General features: G+C 47.7%; 1 protein-coding gene across 1 annotated transcript in view; it reads left to right on the top strand.

The window, feature by feature from the left end:
- The first annotated feature begins 2,923 nt into the window (after positions 1 to 2,923).
- The window catches only part of ITIH6 (inter-alpha-trypsin inhibitor heavy chain family member 6), a 30,563-nt gene continuing 14,030 nt past the window's right edge, over positions 2,924 to 19,456 (top strand). Inside the window, exons 1-4 of the mRNA XM_056866608.1 lie at positions 2,924 to 2,974; positions 11,968 to 12,122; positions 17,541 to 17,651; positions 18,743 to 18,990. Coding sequence (XP_056722586.1) covers positions 2,939 to 2,974; positions 11,968 to 12,122; positions 17,541 to 17,651; positions 18,743 to 18,990 — 550 coding nt within the window. The 5' untranslated portion in view covers positions 2,924 to 2,938. The remainder of the gene's footprint in view (positions 2,975 to 11,967; positions 12,123 to 17,540; positions 17,652 to 18,742; positions 18,991 to 19,456) is intronic.

Raw genomic sequence — 19,456 nt, 5'->3', positions numbered from 1 at the left:
TTCCCCCACTCCTCCACACAAGCAGCGGAGGCGAAACTTGTTTTCCCTGCTCCTCCACGTGAAGCCAGCTGGGTGACCTTGGGCAAGTCACACTCTCTCAGCCCCACCTACCTCCCAGGGTGTCTGTTATGGGGAGGGGAAGGGACGGTGATTGTAAGCCGGTTCGAGTCTCCCTTAAGTGGTAGAGAAAGCCGGCATATTAAAAACCAACTCTCCTTCTTCTACTACTGGGCGTTTGCCATGTTTAACCATATTGCTTCCTGCGTCATAAGAACATCAGAACATAAGTAGAGCCATGCTGGATCAGCCCAAAGGTCGATCACATCCAGCATTTTGTTCATACACTGCCTCTAGGAAGCCGACAAGCAGGATGACTAGGGTTGCCGATTCTAGTCTTATCTAAGTGGTTTGCAAAGTTATCTTATCCTCCTTTTTGAGATCCTTGAGAGGAACCATCTGGTCCATTGTAAAATAGCACCTATTATGGTTGTTCTAATTTCTTCTTTTGTGGTAAGAATATCTTTTGTATATACGATGGCTTTTATAGTACATTATATATTATATATTTCTTGAAAAAACTGAAAAACTATGCATATTATTGTATTGTATTATAATATGAACAGGTTATGTAGCTGATGAAGCCCATAGCGAAACGGGGTCACATGATCTAGACGACACGTCCTTTCCTTGAATGTCTATGGATTGATTTTTCAAGCCTTTTGTTTTGTTCCTTTCTGTGAAAAAGAGAAAACACAAGCCTTTCCCATCATAAGACTGTAAATGGCTTTTGGTCAATACCTGTAGGGAAGTTTGATACATTGTTTCCATCCAATTGTTGATTATATTGTATAATAGGCTGGAGAATTCGTTTTTCTCCTTTCCCTTGTTCTATATATTATATTGTTTGTCTATTTGTATTTTTGTCGGGTCAATTTGTACACTTGTTTATTGGCATCCTTATATTATAGATTTTCACGTTTATCATAGATTTTTATTGTGCTGGCTTTTTGCTTGTAACCTCCAGGTGGTGGCTGGAGATCTCCCGCTACTATTACAGCTGATCTCCAGGCAACAGAGATCAGTTCCCCTGGAGGAAATGGCCTCTTTGGCAATTGGACCCTATGGCGTTGAAGCCCCTCCCCAAACCCCGCCCTCCTCAGGGTCCACCCCGAAAAAAACTCCCACCGGTGGTGAAGAGGGACCTGGCGACCCTAACCATGGAAGATATCTATGTATACCTAAGGGCTATGATAGCCAAACAGAACCTCTGTGTGCAGAAGGAGTGTACCTGATTCTTGGGGGGACACAACAGAGGAAAGCTGCCCCGAGTCCCCTGTGGGGAGAGGGTGTGGGGTATAAATGAATTAAATAAATAAATTATGAGAAGTCTAATGTTGCTCTGGTTGGACCTTGGTCAAATCCGGACGGGCTATTAATATGTTGTTTGCGCTAAACTTACGGCATTAGTAAATCAAAAGGAGAATACAGAATTTGTGGGAGAATGGGAGGCATGGACAATACATTGTCAAAATGAACTTAAACTGGGAAGTATTGAAGGTTATGTTTTGCTCTAATTCAATTGACTAAGGTAGAAATGTTATTAAGATTAAAGATTTAAGGTTTTAAGAAATGTAATCTGATTAATATATGAAGTATTGTATTGAATTAGAAATTAAATGCAAAGGTGGCAATAAAGTTATCAAATTAATTATTTATTATTAATAATTATTATTATTAATAATTATTATTAATTATTATTAATTATTAATTCAATTGACTAAGGTAGAAATATTATTAAGATTAAAGATTAAGATTTTAAGAAATGTAATCTGATTAATATATCAAGTATTGTATTGAATTAGAAATTAAATGCAAAGGTGACAATAAAGTTAACAAGAAAGAGGAGGAGAGAGGGGAAGTCAATGTAAATATATGAACTAATTAGTTATATAGAATAGAGAAATATTGCTTATACCATATAATTATCTTAATGAATGATGGAAACTACTGTACTATAAAAAAACAATAAAAAATGTTATAAAAAATATGTTGTTTGTGCTTAACTGCTTTGGTTTGTGGGCACACAATGTGAAATATACAATTATTGGTTAACGGCGATGTACCAGAATGAAAGTGAAGGAGCAGCGTGCATAAAATGAAAAGCAGGACAAGAAACAGAGAGGGCCTGAGTTTTTCCCTCTTTCCCTGTAATTTGAGGACTGCAGGTAAATTTGTTTTAAATCTCCTGACTCGGGCAGTACAAACAGCAACGTTTATGGCTTCGGCCGCTAGCGGAGAGGTTCGCTTCTTGCAAAATGGACGGACTTGGATCAGGACCAAAAGAAGCTGGGTAAATTAACTCAAGTCCTTCAGCTCAGAAAATCTCTCCCATCTTTCCACTCGTGCTCTGAATTAGGGAGTTCCCCCCCCCTTCGGTTAATAAGCAGCTATTTTCGTTGTCTTCTGCTAAAGGACATCACAGGTACCAGAAGGGACTTGGGCTGGTGGTTTTGCCATGACCTCCTCCTGTCCCCCGGCTATCTGGACCCACCGCCTATTTACAAAGCATATTTGTGGACCGCTTATTTTTTTTCCAAAACCCTCATCAAGTGCCGAAAACAGGACACGGGCGCTTCGGAATATTTTGTTTTCATTTCATCTTATGGAGCGGCGAGTGAACCTGGCCACCCTCCAGTCCTGGACGCGTGGACAATCAAGGCTTGTATCAGGATGAATGCTACATTTATAGGTTCTTCCCCCCCCCCAAAAAAAAAAAGTTGAAAAAGTAAGGTTTGAAAAGTACGGGCGAGAAGAGATGCCAGGGAGGCGTTCTCGTCCAGGGCGCTTTCCGCAAAGACGAGGCGAAGCTTTCAGGCCAGCCATGGGTCAGCTCCTGAGATATTCGGCCGGTCTCTTCCTGCTCTTGGCTCCTCTAAGCATGGCGGGACACCCAACCCACCCTCCTTCCCAGGAGGTAAGTCCCATCGGGGAACCTGCTAGACGTTAGAGCTGGGCCATTTATGCAGGGGAGGTTTTGCCTTGGATTTGCAGCTCTCTAGGTGCACGTTTCCCCCCATCCGAATTCTCAAAACTCAAAAATAAGCCCCCATGCAGAGTTTTGAGAATTTATAATTCAAGGGAGGGACTGTGGCTCAGTGGCAGAGCATCTGCTTGGCATGCAGAAAGTCCCAGGTTCAATCCCCGGCATCTCCAGTTAAAGGGACTAGGCAGGTAGGTGATGTGAAAGACCTCTCTGCCTGAGACCCCGGAGAGCCGCTGCTGGTCTGAGTAGGCAATACTGACTTGGATGGACCCAGGGTCTGATTCAGTATAAGGCAGCTTCATGTGTTCATGGGGCAGGGCCGTGGCTCAATGGTACAGCATCTGCTTGGCATGCAGAAGGTCGTGGGTTCAATCCCCGGCATCTCCAGTTAAAGGGACCAGGCAAGCAGGTGATGTGAAAGACCCCTGCCGGAGACCCTGGAGAGCCGCTGCTGGTCTGAGTAGACAGTACTGACTTTGATGGACAAAGAGTCTGATTCAGTATAAGGCAGATTTGTGTATTCATGTGTTCAGATGGGGGGGGGGATTGCATCTAGAGAGCGGCAAATCCAAGGCAAAACCTCCTATACATGCCGGTAAGTGGCCCTGTGGAGTTATACCATGCTGTCTGCTTGGTTTTTGGTAGCATTTTTGTAAAGATTATGGCCATTTATGCGTGGTTGTTTCCTCACGGTTACCCCACCAACTACTTCGGGGCTTGGCTTTGCTTATGCACGCATTTCCCAACCGTCAAAGGTCACCTCGCTCTCCCCCCACGTTTCTGTGCGTTTTGCCAGCATTTTCTGGATTCGTGTTTAGCCAGCATCCGGAAAATGTGGGGGGAAACACACGGGGAGAGCGAGGAGACCTCTGACGGTCGGAAAATGCAAGGATAACCTAAGCGAAGCCCCAAAGTAGTCAGCAGGGAGACCGCGAGGAAACAGCCATGTATAAATGGCCTATATAGAAGCTGATTCTGAGTTCTACTTGAAGCTGCCTTATATCGAATCAGACCATCGGTCCATCAAGGTCAGCATTGTCTACTCAAACCAGCAGCACCTCTCCAGGGTCTCAGGCAGAGGTCTTTCACATCATCTTCTTCCTGGTCCTTTTTAACTGGAGATGCTGGGGATTGAACCTGGGACCTTCTGCCTGCCAAGCAGAGGCTTCTCCACTGAGCCACAGCCTCTGCCCTATTTCAGCCTCTGAAAAAGAAATAGGAACAAGAGGCTGGTAGGAGAAGCTCTAACAGAGCGGTTCCTCAGTGGAACAGGCTTCCTCGGGAGGTGGTCAGCTCTCCTTTCCTGGAGGTTTTTAAGCAGAGGCTAGATGGCCATCTGTCAGCCATGCTGATTCTGTGACCTTAAGCAGATCATGAGAGGGAGGGCATCTTGGCCATCTTCTGGGCATGGAGTAGGAGTCACTGGGGGCGTGGGGTGGGGGAGGTAGTTGTGAATTGTGGGGAGGGGAAGGGAAGGGGATTGTAAGCCAGTTTGAGTCTCCCTTAAGTGGTAGAGAAAGTCGGCATGTAAAAACCAACTCTTCTTCTTCTTCTTCATCTCTGATCAATGGTTTTGATTAGTGGTTTTAAGTTACAAATTTTAATGTTTTTTTAATTACTATTAGTATCATGCAACTGCGTGATCATTTGATTTTAAACTGATGTTACCCACCCTGAGCCGGCTTGCTGGGGAGGGCGGGTTATACATATGAAAATGAAAATAAATAAATAAATTTCCTGCATTGTGCAGGGGGTTGGACTAGATGACCCCTGGTGGTCCCTTCCAACTCTATGATTCTATAAGAAAATGAATAATTGGTTCTTTCTGAAGACTGAGTTGCTGGGGATTATACAGAGCAGCAAAATAGGTGAGTGCATATCTCGGTCAGTTCAAACCCACAAGGTTTTGAGCTACACAGAAACCTTCATGATGCTGAACAGACCGGCAGCTGATAGCGCCTTCTTCAGACAAACAACAGGGCTATAAGGCCTAATAGCAGCCTTTTCACTCTGCTGAGTTACTCAAAAGTGTGCATACTCCTTGACCAATAGAGGCTGATACTCCCTAACCTATTTTGCATTTCTTAACTAATAGGAGGTGTGGGGCGGGGGGGGGGGGGGAAGGAAGCATCACTTCTATACCAAGTGGTGATGATCTGATATCAAAGCAGCTTTACTTTACTTTGCCTGCATTTCCCCTCTGCTTGCCCACCCAAAGACATTTTTGGTTTCCAGATTACATTAACACAGGGGTGGGGAACCTTTTTTCCGCCAAGGGCCATTTGGATATTTATAACAGCATTCACGGGCCATACAAAATTATCAACTTAAAAATTAGCCGACCAATACGTTTCTCCATGGCCCAGGTGGGAAAGGGTTAACACAGTTTCTTGGACGGTCCTAGCAGCTCCATAGCTAATGACACTTCTGCAAGGGGGGGGAAAGGTTCCTTTCCTTGGCAAAAGAAACACACAACTGCCTTGAACAGAGGCTATTCTTTTCCGCGGGCAGGGGTGGATCGCCAGTCCTAGATCCTTATGAGCTAGAGATCTGCCAGGACCCACGAAGGGCCAGACCAAATGATTTCGGGGGCCTTAAACGGCCCCCGGGCCTGATGTTCCCCACCCCTGCATTAATGGTTTCCGACCCAGCATACGGCAATGGAATTTTGGTACCTAAATTATTCCCCGTGGAATTACACCAGCTTTAACTCTGACTCATTACGTGCCGTTTGGAGCATCTCTGTACCTCTGGGGCGCTGGATCTTCGTTGTTGCCAACAGGAATTAGAGCCCCGTTCTCTGCACGCTGGGATATTTTGGTCCAAGTCCAGTCCACGGCAGCTGCAGCTCATTCCCATCCAAACTTGGACTGATCCAAAACGGTAGCAGGTGCAGTCCATGAATGGCGAGATTTGAAACCACGTGGCTTTTGTATTTGGGGGTTGGGTTGCAGGGTTGGTATGGCGTGGCTACTATTTTTTCTTGAAGATTTGAAACCAGACATTTTTTAAAAAAAGTTCCGTGTTCCAGAGTACCTTTTACTCTGCGAAGCAACGTGTATTAAAAAACAGCAACACTAGTACAGCATGAGTAGAAAGAAGAGAAAATGTGTCATAATCTAAACTTTCCACATCTCATATCCTTTGCTGCCCTTTTTCTTTTGCGGGTCAGATTTATGGGATTCCAGTGTTGGTGATGAAAGTTCGGTCTGTGATTATCCCGGCTGTAGGGAAATACTTGAAAATGGGATCCACTGTTTTTGGTAGGGGGAATGTTTATTGTCGGCCTTGAAGAGCTTCGTGGGGTACCCTAAAAGTCAAAATACGGGAAATATTAAAAAAGCTTTTGTGTTCTAAATGCATTCAAGGAAGGTCTTTGTAGGACATTTAAATAAAAGAAAACAGAGGGTGAGAGCCAGTCTAGAGAAACGGTTAGAGTGTCGGACTAGTATTTGGGAAGGGGCCGTGGCTCAGTTGATAGAGCACCTGCTTGGCATGCAGAAGGTCCCAGGTTCAATCCCCGACATCTCCAGTTAAAGGGACTAGGCAAGTAGGTGATGTGAAAGACCCCTGCCGGAGATGTTGGAGAGCTGCCGCCAGGCTGAGTAGGCAATTACTGACCTTGACGGAGCTCCTCCTCTTTGGGAAGGGTCTGTGGCTCAGTGGGAGAGCATCTGCTTGGCATGCAGAAGGTCCCAGGTTCAATCCCCGGCATCTCCAGCTAAAGAGACTAGGCAAGTCGGTGATGTGAAAGACCCCTGCCGGAGACCCTGGAGAGCTGCTGCCGGTCTGCTCATGTGAGACCCAGGTTTGAATCCCCATGTGTGCCACGGAAGCTCACTGGGGACCTTGGGCCAGTCACTCAGCCTAACCTACCTTACAGGGTTGTTGTGGGGATAAAATGAAGGAGAGGAGAGCATTGTTAGCTGCTTTTGATCCCCGTTGGAGAGGAAGGCAGGATATAAATAAAGTAAATAACGTCCACATAGGCAAGGGACCACTTGAAAAGAGACACATTCCCCATCAAACAAAATGCCTTCGATGACTGCGACTCTTTTAATTGCTTTAGACGTTTCTTTTTTTCTAATTGATTTCCAACACTTTGAAAACTTAATTTGATTTGTGCTGGAATTGAAAGTATTCATTTTAGGAGGCTTCAGAGGTGATTTCTTTTTTTTTTTGGGGGGGGGGTCCCATTTGCCCACAGGATAGAACAAGAAAAACTGAACGTGAAGGAGATGATTAAAAAAACACACCTTGAATTTAAAATCTTTACATCTGTCATCAAACCCGGTTCTCCAGATCAGAGTCCACCACTCGTAACCATTACACCGATCTAAGTGTAGACATGTCCCAGTTCGGGGTCTTGTCCCCTGAACTCTTCCGGCTGCACCTCCACCCAGTGGAAATGACTGTTTGTCCCAAACTGGGACTGAACTTCAAAGACTAAGGCTTTTGGGCACGTTTGGAAAGATGCGGCCAAGCGAGCCACCGAAAACACAGCAAACGGAGTTGGGCAACGTGCGGTGGGTATGGCAGGAGCTGAAAGGAAGCCGGCAAGTCCACCCGCATCTCGGAGGCAAAGCCTGCCTGGCCTGTTTTTTCTCAGAAGGGGAGGAAAATAACTTTTATGGGCCCTTTGAAGCCACCTGGCCAGTTGGCTGGAGGATATACAGGAGGCAGGAGGCAGGAAATCGTCTATTAGCCGATGAGTCAAAGCAAACGCGTGGGCACTGGGCAGCGTGACCCACATCCCTCTGGCAGAGAACTGAACTGAATGGTTTCGTAGGGGTACCAGATGCAGTGGAGGGGACCAGATGTTTGCACCTTTAATTCCAGTGCAAAGGAGGGGGATTTCAGCAGGTCTGCTCACAGTGGCCTATTCACAGCGTAGCATAGTCCAGCGTAGCGTTTGGAGAAAAGTGTGCCGTTCAGAGCAGGGGCAAACATCCTCGTTTTGATGGATTGCCGAACAAAGATACCTGCGGACAGAACTGCTGCTATTCAGACCCTCTTACCTGCAGATCTTTACTCTGATGGTTACGCTTTGCTCTGCTCTGGTTAGACCTCACCTAGAGCACTGCGTTCAGTTTTGGGCGCCGCAATTTAAGAAAGGTGTAGACAAGCTGGAACGTGTGCAGAGGAGGGCAACGAAGATGGTGAGGGGTCTGGAGACCACGTCCTATGAGGAAAGGTGGAAGGAGCTGGGGATGTTTAGCCTGGAGAGGAGAAGACTGAGAGGGGAGAGGATAACCATCTTCAAGGACTTGAAGGGCTGTCCTATGGAGGAGGGTACCGAGTTGTTTTCGGTTGCCCCAGAAGGTCGGACCAGAACCAATGGGTTGAAATTAAATGAAAAGAGTTTCCATCTAGACATTAGGAAGAATGTTCTAGCAGTTAGAGCGGTTCCTCAGTGGAGCAGGCTTCCTCGGGAGGTGATGAGCTCTCCTTCCGTGGAGGTTTTTAAGCAGAGGCTAGATGGCCATCTGTCAGCAATGCTGATTCTATGACCTTAGGTAGATCATGAGAGGGAGGGCATCTTGGCCATCTTCTGGGTGTGGAGTAGGGGTCACTGGGGTGTGTGTGTGTGGGGGAGATAGTTGTGAATTTCCTGCATTGTGCAGGGGGTTGGACTAGATGACCCCAGTGGTCCCTTCCAACTCTATGATTCTGTGATCTTGCCCAGACCATACTTTCTACAACCTTCCCCCACATTCAAAAGATGAACTGTGCAATTCTAAATAAAGTTACACCGTTATAAGTCTACTGATGTGGTGAAGTTAGCTCTGACTCATGAAAGCATACGGTAGCATAAATGTTGTTAAGTCTTTAAGGTGCTACTGGATTCTTGTGTCAGGCTGTTTATGACTGCACTTAAGGTTGCAACCATCGTTTGTGTCCTCAGAAGACGATATTTGCTGCTCCTAGGTGGGGTTGCCTTTGTGGAAGGGCTGTGGCTCAGTGTCACAGCCTTTGCTTGGCATGCAGAAAGTCCCAGGTTCAGTCCCCAGTATCTCCAGCTAAAAGGATCCAGTACTAGTTGATGTGCAAGACCCCTGCCTGAGACCCTGGAGAGGTGCTGCTGGTCTGAGTAGACAATACTGACCTAGGTGGACCAAGGGCCTGATTCAATATAAAGCAGCTTCACAAGTGATCATGTATGAAGACACTTCAGAGAAAGCAACATGTGAGATATTCCCGCTCTCCTGCTAGTTGGTGTGTCTTTGGTTTAACACATAGTTAAATTGTGGAACTCCCTGCCCCAGGATGTGGTGATGGCTGCCAGCTTGGAAGGCTTGAAGAGGGGAGTGGACATGTTCATGGAGGAGAGGGGCTATCCATGGCTACTAGTTAAAATGGATACTAGTCATGATGCACACCTATTCTCTCCAGGATCAGAGGACCATGCTGAATATATTAGGTGCTGTGGCACACAGGCAGCATAAATGCTGCTGCAGCCGTCTTGCTTGTGGGCTTCCTGGAGGCACCTGGTTGGCCCCTGTGTGGACAGACTGCTGGACTTGATGGGTCCTGGTCTGATCCAGCAGGGCTTTTCTTATGTTCTTATGGTTTCTTGCTGTCAAACTTGCTCTGCTCCTTTTTATTTGGAATAAAAGAACTTCTTTGATTTCTTCCACAGAGATTTAAGCGACAAGCGAAGGCCCCAAAGACAGAGGTAGGTGATACAATAAATTACCAATGGATTTAGGATCGATTGTTCTACCCTGGTGCAGCTGCCTTCGGATTTCGAGCATCCCGGTGGAGACTGGAGGTCCCCTGGAATTACAACTGACCGCTAGATCAGTTCTCCCGGAGAAAATAATCGGCTTTAGAAGATGTACTCAATGGCACCGCATGCTAGCTGAGCTCCTTCCTCCGGCACTAGAGTTGCCAGCTCCAAGTTGGGAAATACCTGGAGATTTTGGGGGCAGAGCATAATGAAGGCAGGGTTTGGGGAGGGACTTCTGCTGGGTATAATGCGATAGAGGCTACCTTCCAAAAGTTGAAAGGCCGGTCGACTCCCGAAAACCTGCCTTGAGCCCGGCTTGCTGGGGACAAGGGCGGGCTATAAATTTGAAAAATGAAGAAGAAACTCTCGAACAGTTCAATGAAAAATTGAGGTTTTTTTTTTTAATATAGGTATATAGAAACCAGTAGCTGAAACTTTAGAAAGAGGTAAAATATTGATCGAAGTAAAGTGAAGTAATTCTTTAGCAGAACAATAACAAAGGTACAACTACCAATTATAGCAAAATTAATATTTTTTTTTGTGGAACTAGTTGTTTTATCTGATCAATGAGAGAAACAATTGCGGTAATCATGATGTATTTCCTTTTTATGTTAAAACGTTATCATTATTTTATATAAATGTATTTTAATAGCAGACTGTTCCCTATCCTTTCCCTCTTTTTCTCTGTATCCCCCCTCTGAAATGAATAAAATACATATTTTTAAAAAGAAAGAATTCATGAACAAACAAAATTGAAAAATAAATAAATAAAAGTAAAATAAATACAACTGGTTGTTGTAGTCAAGCCGGTTAGATATAATTTTCCTCTGAGTAGGCGTTTATATTTATTGCAGAGCCCAAAGAAAGATCTGGGTAAGCAGTTTGTTTCTTTTTGCTTATATACCTTAATATCACACCCGAGTTGTGGTTTTTTTCCATATTTGAGCATTCTCTATCAAACCAGTTGTTCGTAAATTGCCCTCTTCCGTTTAATATAGATATTTATAACTGTATGAATGGATCTAATTTTGCCAGCTGATGCAGAGCTCTAAACGCATTTGACTAGCTCAAACGTTCATGCAGCGATTTTTCTGTTATATTGAACTATTGTTGTTTTAACGATGTTTTAAGTTTGGGATACAGAAGAAGACTCTTTAACCTGGATGCTGGCAGCACCCAATGCAGAGCCCGTGGAGTCTGCTCTGCTACTGCTGCAATGGGAATCCCTCCCCCAGACGTTCTCCCCCATAAACTTGAACCGCCTAACCTTCCCATCCCAAAGACGTGCTGTCACCTTAGCAAGACTAAATGCATTCCCCATGCAGGTCTTAAAGGGCTGCTTTTAAAAAAATTCCCTTTGGCGACCGCTTATGTGATTGTGGGACCAGCGAAATCGAAACCTTAGGGCGCTTACTTCTATTTGGCGAACACTGGAACAAAGAGAGAACGACGTGGATCACACCTATCTTAACAAAGTATAAATCTTCCCTCTGAACCCTGGGTCGTTCCCTTTCTCCTATCAGACTTAGAGGCAGATAGTGAGAAAATCCATCAGGTCGCCAAATATTTAACCCAGGTAAAGGTCTCAAAACTATCCCGGTAAATGACACCGGCATGTAGCCGAAGAGATTTTGTTGAACCTGCATAAGTTTTGTCGAAGGCTTTCACGGTCAGAGTTCATCCGTTCTTGTAGGTTATCCGGGCTGTGTGACCGTGGTCTTGGTATGTCCTTCAGTGTTACTCCTCTGAAGATGCCTGCCACAGCTGCTGGCGAAACGTCAGGAGAGAAAAGACCAAGACCACGGTCCCACAGCCCGGATAACCTACAAGAACTGATGCATAAATTTATTATAAGCTTTTCACACTTTTATGCACTCTAGGCATCTATGTGTCTTATGTATATGCTTATGACTTTATTGTTAATGAGCATTAAACTAAATGAAACTTTGTAATACTGGTCAAGGACCGCAATAAATTATACTACTACTACTTGCTAGTCTTGTGGCTTCACAGGATACAACAGGGGATTTTTTTTTGTTTTGTTCCATCCATATTTCATGTTCTCACCATCTTTTTGGTTTTTTGGCAAGACTCTGCCATGGGCCTACTTTGCAAATGAGCCTCATCAGAGGGGACTTCTTCAGCGGTGCACGTCCATACCTGCTTTGACCGCCTTTGTGGTTTCTCTCCTCAGCTCACGATTTCGAGCTTCTTGGTGCGCTCCGCGATTGTGTCCCGTTACGCTTCCACCCGGGTGTGGACGTACATGAGCAACCCGCACCCCGAGTCCAAGGAAGCCGTCTTTGATCTGGACCTGCCGGGTTCCGCCTTTATCTCCAACTTCACCATGTGAGTCTGGGCTGCAAAAGAGGGTCAGCGGCCTCTTCCCTGAACCGAGACACCATGACCAGTGTGGCGAGGTGGTTAAGAGTGGTGGACTCTAATCTGGAGAACTGAGTTTGACTCCCCGCTCTTCCACATGAGCAGCGGACTCCAGTCTGGAGAACTGGGTTGGTTTCCCCACTCCTCCACAGCCCCACCTACCTCACAGGGTGTCTGTTGTGGGGAGGGGACGGTGATTGTAAGCTAGTTTGATTCTCCCAGAAGGAGGAGGAGGAGAAGAAAGAGAAGGAGGAGGAGGAGGAGAAGAAGAGGAGGAGGAAGAGTAGGAGTCGGTTTTTATATGTTGACTTTCTCTACCACTTAAGGAAGAATCAAACCGGTTTACAATCACTTCCCTTCCCCTCCCCACAACAGACACCCTGTGAGGTAGGTGGGACTGGGAGAGTGTGACTAGCTCAAGGTCACCCAGCCGGCCTCATGTGTAGGAGGGGGGAAACAAGTCCAGTTCACCAGACTAGCCTCTGCCGCTCATGTGGAGGAGTGGGGGAATCAAACCCGGTTCTCCAGATCAGACTCCACCGCTCCAAACCACCGCTCTTAGCCAATACACTATGCTGGCTCTTAAGTGGTAGAGAAAGTTGGCATATGAAAACCAACTCTTCTTCTTGAACACACGAACACATGAAGCTGCCTTCTACTGAATCAGACCCTTGGTCCATCAAAAGTCAGTATCTACTCAGACCGGCATCGGCTCTCCGGGGTCTCAGGCAGGGGTCTTTCCGATCACCTACTTGCCCAGTCCCTTTAGCTGGAGATGCCGGGGATTGAACCTGGGACCTTCTGCATGCCAAGCAGATGCTCTCCCACTGAGCCACGGCCCCTTCTTCATATACCAGGACTTCAAGAGTTGGCCTGAGATGGCACGGGGAGCTGTTTGCAGAGTTGTGAGAAGCAGGGAAGCCCAAGCAGTGCCGGCCGGCGGCCGTCCTGCTTTTTGCCAGCCCCCCCCCTGCCCTCATTGGCAAAGTTTTTGAAGCCTCCCCTCCTCACATCGCCGTTTCCGGCCCGGCACTGGACCGAACCTTTTAACTGATCCGGCCTCCCTCTTCCCGTGCCATTTCGAGGAGCAAAGAGGAGGAAGTTTTCCTGCGTGGCCAGGATCCATGGGGACAAGGCTGGGATTGTCCCTACAGCCAAAGAAAACGTGGCCTCCGAGGCTGCTGGACGTTGGCTTTGCCTTCTCTGGGCCAACCTGATCAGAAGGCCAGGAATAAAAGCCAAGCTTGCAAACGCTTTTGGGGGAAGTTTCTTTTCCTTCACTGCCCTGGCATATGAAGCCGGCTGTCAATCCCTGGGAGGACGGGGGTGTCTCTTAGGGGGTGTCACTAACCCCTCTCTAATGCAAAGGCACTGCTTAACCCTGACTGGTGGGGGCGGTGGGGGGTATTTCCACCACCCCTTAAAAGTCCTTGACCACGATGGGTAGCCTCTGCGTTAGTCTGTCACTAGCAGTAGAAAAGAGCAAGAGTCCAGGAGCACCTTAAAGACTAGCAGAATTTCCACCAGGGTATGAGATTTCATTTGCAGAAAAGAGCAACCAAAATGGTCAGGGGACTAGAGCAACGGCCCTATGAGGAGCGGTTAAAACGCTTAGGGCTGTTTAGCTTGGAAAGAAGGTGGTTAAGGGGAGACATGAGAGAGGTCTATAAAATTTTGCATGGTTTGGAGCGAGTTTTCCCTGGAGGTTTGAAGCAGAGGCTAGATGGCCATCTGTCAGCAAGGATGATTCTATGACCTTAGGCAGTTCATGAGAGGGTGGGAATCTTGGCCATCTTTTGGGCACGGAGTAGGGGTCACTGGGGGTGTGTGGGGGGGAGGTAGTTGTGAAATTCCTGCATTGTGCAGGGGGTTGGACTAGATGACCCTGGTGGTCCCAACCCTATGATTCTATGACAGGGAGAAGCTTTTCTCCCTCTCTCATAACACTAGAATGCTGGAGGGTGAGAGATTCAAAACAGATAAAAGGAAGCATTTCTTCACACAACGCAGAGTTAAATTGTGGAACTCCCTGCCCCAGGACGTGGTGATGGCAGCCACCTTGGAAGGCTTTAAGAGGGGAGGGGAAACGTTCATGGAGGAGAGGGCTATCCATGGCTACTAGTCAAAATGAAGATTATCCATGATGCATACCCTCCAGGATCAGAGGAGCAGGCCTATTATTTTAGGTGCTGTGGAAGACAGGCAGGATAAATGCTGCTGCAGTCGTCTTGTTTGTGGGCTTCCTAGAAGCACCTGGTTGGCCACTGTGTGAACAGACTGCTGTACTTGATGGGCCTTGGTCTGATCCAGCAGGGTCTTTCTTATGTTCTTATGCTGAGCAACGGCTCACTTCTTCAGATACCTTAAAGTCCTGCACCTCTATGATTTTGCTGACCTGTTTTCACTGCCAGAGCGAAGAGGTTGAAAGTCAGAAGGCAGAGAGGGAAAAGATGGGAGCAGACTGTGTTTGGGGATTATCCGGTACTCGGGAAAGAGAGCCCTGAAATTAGGGTTGCCGACTTCCAGGTGGGCCCGGGAAATCTCCTGGAGCTACAGGTGATCGCCAGGCGACAGAGAGCAGCCCTCTTAGAGAAAATGGCATTGTACCCTGCTGAGATGCCTTTCATCCCCAAGCTCTGTCCTCCCCAAGGCGTCACCCCCAAATCTCCAGGAAGCTGCCAACCCAGAGGTGACAACCCTACCTGGAACGCCCTTTCAGCCGAGGATCAGCATATGGAAAGAACAGCACTTTCTCATACCTTTGAGACCTCAGAAGAAGAAGAGTTGGTTTTTATATGCTGCTTTTCTCTGCCACTTAAGGGAGAATCAAACCGGCTTACAATCCCCTTCCCCTCCCCACAACAGACACCCCCCGTGAGGTCGGTGGGGCTGAGAGAGTGTGACTAGCCCAAGGTCACCCAGCTGGCTTTGTGTGGAGGAGTGGGGAAACAAATCCAGTTCACCAGATTAGCCTCCGCCGCTCGTGTGGAGGGGTGGGGAATCAAACCCGGTTCTCCAGATCAGAGTCCACCGCTCCAAACCACCGCTCTTAACCACTACGCCACACTGGCTCAGCACCCTTATCTATCTGTCTACCTAGTACATGTTTATCCTGCCCTTCTCCAAGGGGCGCAGGGCAGTACACCAGGGCTCTCTCTTCCCCATTTCATCCTCACAACAACCCTGTGAGGGAGGTTAGGCTGAGCAAGTGTGAGTGCCCCAAGGTTACCCAGTAAGCTTCTGTGGCAGAGGGAGGATTTGAACCCGAGCCTTCCAAATCGTAATCTGGCATTCTAACCACTACCTTACAGAGGTGAGGCGGGCGGGGAAGGGGGGGGGCTTTTTAAAAAATTGGCAATTGAATATTGTCATAACAACCCTGACTATCAGCTTCTCTGAATTCCCAGCTTTCATTTTAAAAAGTAAGTAAATCTCTAGCCACTTGTGCTGATGGTAGATGCCTTTCCCCTTCTATCTCCACAATGAAAGGAACTAGAGACATACTTCGTTTAAAAAAAACACTCAACAACCTTGAGAGCTAGGGATTCAGTGAACCTGATAGATTGTTTTAGCAATATTCAATTGCAGATTAAAAAATAAAAACCACTGACAAAGCCTCAGTGGTATGGGGGGTGGGTGGGGACATAACTGGGCCAGGGAACCGCATCAGCAACAAGGGGAACCGCAGCAGCCTCTTCCCACGTGGAAGACCTCTTCCATGACAGGGTCCTGAAGCAACTGTGGTTCAGCACAGTCAGCTGGAATACATCCTGTCCTACTGCAGCCAGGTAGTAAACCCACAGGGCGCTCAGCAAATGTCAGGGTCCCTGACATTCAGGAGGGGATTTCAATCAGTCGAGCAGGTTGCAGGGAGTTTTACAGGCCGTACAGGACCCGGGAGAGCTCCCAGGGAATGCTTGTGTTTATCCAACATAGTTCTAAAGCTCAGCTGAACTCTGGGAGGAGGAGGAGGAGGAAGAAGAGGAGGAGGAGGAGGAGGAGGAGGAGGAGGAAGAAGAAGAAGAGGAGGAGGAGAAGGAGAAGGAGAAGGAGAAGGAGAAGGAGAAGGAGAAGGAGAAGAAAAAGAAAAAGAAAAAGTAGTAGTAGTAGTAGTAGTAGGCATTTTATCTGCCGACTTTCTCTACCACCTAAGGGAGACTCAAACCGGCTTACAATCGCCTTCCCTTCCCCTCCCCACAACAGACACCCTGTGAGGTAGGTGGGGCTGAGAGAGCTCTAGGAGAGCTGCGACTAGCCCAAGGTCACCCAGCTGGCTTCGTGTGGAGGAGTGGGGAAACCAACCCGGTTCACCAGATTAGCCTCCGCCGCTCCTGTGGAGGAGCGGGGCATCCAACCCGGTTCTCCAGATCAGAGTCCGCCGCTCCAAACCACTGCTCGTAACCACTACACCATGCTGGCTCTCTTAAAGTCCTTTTCCTCCAGCAGTATTGACAGCTGCCGTTCTTCAACATGGTTTCCTTGGGCGCCATGATGTCCACTGGCACCTTTCTTGGTGCCCATCAAGTATTTTTAGAAAGTGGGTGGTGGCAGGTGGAGCTTTTGTCCAGCAAGACTTCAGAACGGCTCTGCAGATTTCTTAAAGAAAATGTTGCTTTGGCAGCAGCTGCCACCACAGCACAAGGATGAACACATGATGCTGCCTTATACTGAATCAGACCCTCAGTCCATCCAAGTCAGTATTGTCTGCTCAGACAGGCAACAGCTCTCCAGGGTCTCAGGCGGAGGTCTTTCCCATCACCTACTTGCCTGGTCCCTTTAACCGGAGATGCTGGGGATTGAACCTGGGACCTTCTGCATGCCAAGCAGATGCTCTACCTCTGAGCCACAGCCCTTCCCCTAAAACACAGTTAGAATTTAACCCATGAAGCTGCCTTATACTGAATCAGACCCTTGGTCCATCGAAGTCAGTATTGTCTACTCAGACTGGCAGCGGCTCTCCGGGGTCTCAGGCTGAGGTCTTTCACATCGCCCACCTGCCTAGTCCCTTTAACTGGAGATGCCGGGGATTGAGCCTGGGATGACCTGCATGCCAAGCAGATGCTCTATCACTGAGCCATGGCCCCTCCCCAGTCTTCACTGTGTGACTGAAGGTAAGCTGCGGCAACCAGTATGTGGTTGTCTCCTCCTCCTGCAGCATCCGCTTTGTGGCTGCGCTCCCCACACCGTGTCGAAATTTGAAAGGTGTCTGCAGGCTCAAAAAGGTTGGTGGCCCCTGCTTTAGCATGTTGTTACACACTGTTTGCAACCGGTGACAATTTGCTAGTAGTTTGTGGTCCATATCTGTGTGCTCACTGCCATTAGCAGAGATTCCTGGAGGCTTTGGTGCGACCGGACCTAATTTTTCTTCTCGTCCCTGCGTCCCAGAACCATGAATGAGAAGACCTATGTGGCCGAGGTGAAGGAGAAGCAGCAGGCAAAGAAGATGTACAACGAAGCCCGCCAGCAGGGGAAGACGGCCGCCCACATCGGCACCAAGTAAGAGCCCTTTCTGGAACTTGACATGTCACGTTTGACCTCCTTAAGAGGAGGAGGAGGAGAAGGAGAAGAAGAGGAGGAGTAGGAGTTGGTTTTTATATGCCGACTTTCTCTACCACTTAAGGAAGAATCAAACTGGCTGACAATCCACCTTCCCTTCCCCTCCCCACAACAGACACCGTTTCATGTGGAGCAGCGGGGAATCAAACCCAGTTCTCCAGACGAGAGTCCACCACTCCAAACCACCACTCTTAACCACCACACTACATTGGCAACTGTGCTGTAGGAAGTCCTCCATTTATATACAACTCAGATCCCATGAAAGAGGAGAGCCAGCATGGTGTAGTGGTTAGGAGAGGCGGACTCTAACCTGGAGAACCTGGTTTGAGTCCCCACTCCTCCACATGAGCAGTGGATTCTAATCTGGTACACCGGGTTGGTTTCCCACTCCTCCCCATGAAGCCTGCTGGGTGATCTTGGGCTAGTCACCGTTCTCTCTGAACTCTCTCAGCCCCACCTACCTCACAGGGTGTCTGTTGTGGGGAGGGGAAGGCGATTGTAAGCTGGTTTGATTCTCCTTAAAACAGTGGTTCCCAACCTTTTTTTGACCAGGGACCACTAGGACTTTTTTGTTCGGTGCAGGGGCCCCAAGGTTCAAAATAAAAATGCCGAGAATTTGAAAATAAACTTTAGTCATAACTGTTAGTTAAACATTAAACTTAGAATAATATTTGAATATATATTTTATAATAGAGAACTTTTAATTGAAAAGATTAATTTATTATGGGTTTATAACTTTGTTTCGCGGACCTTAATTTAGTTCTCGCGGACCCCTGGGGGTCCACGGACCCCCGGTTGGGAACCAGTGCCTTAAAAGGTAGAGAAAATTGGCATATAAAAAAACCTTCTTCTTCTTCTCCTTAAAATGTTATCGCATTTTGCAACTGGTTTACAGATGGACAAAGATAGTTCTATCATGCTGGTAACCCGCCTTGAGCCCCAGTGAGAAAGGTGGACTATAAAAGAGGAGAGAATGAAAGAAAACGAAATAAACCGAAGACCCCGTAACCTGCTGTTGTGACGTTTTCCAGGGACCGGGAAACGGAGAAATTCAGGGTGTTCACCAACGTGGAGGCAGGAGGCAAGGCTGCCTTTGAGCTCACTTACGAGGAACTGCTGCAGCGTCACCTGGGCAGGTACCAGCACACCATCAGCATCCGGCCCCAGCAGGTGGTCAGGAACCTCAGCGTGGAAGTGAGCATCTCCGAGCGCACCGGCATCGACTACGTGCACGTTTTGCCACTCCGCACCAGCCGGCTGCTGACCAACACCCTCCGAGGTAGGGACTCCTCATCCGTCTGTAGGCAGAGGTCTCCCTGGGGCGGGGAGGCCAGATCATTTGAGCTGGAAGCGAGCAATTCCGTGGAACCACTGAGCATCCGCTTTCGTTCCAGCTATGCGCGATGCCCACATGTGGGCTTGCATGCCACCACTCCAGCCAGTGTGTAGTGGTTAAGAGCGGTGGTTTGGAGCGGTGGAGACTGATCTGGAGAACTGGGTTTGATTCCCCACTCCTCCACATGAGAGGCTAAGGCTAATCTGGTGAGCTGGGTTGGTTTCCCCACTCCTCCACACGAAGCCAGCTGGGTGACCTTGGGCTAGAATCATAGAATCATAGGGCGAAAACGCATGGTCGCTTTATCCTCCTTTAATCCCTGTTTTAGCCAGGATCGAACGCACATTAGGCAAAATGCATGCATTCGATCCAGGCTGAATCCTGGGTGAAACAGGGATTAAAGGAGGAT

This window comes from Euleptes europaea, chromosome 1 (assembly GCF_029931775.1).
Source record: "Euleptes europaea isolate rEulEur1 chromosome 1, rEulEur1.hap1, whole genome shotgun sequence".
In the NCBI taxonomy this organism is placed as follows: Eukaryota; Metazoa; Chordata; class Lepidosauria; order Squamata; family Sphaerodactylidae; genus Euleptes; species Euleptes europaea.
This window is presented reverse-complemented; position numbering and strand designations above follow the sequence as displayed.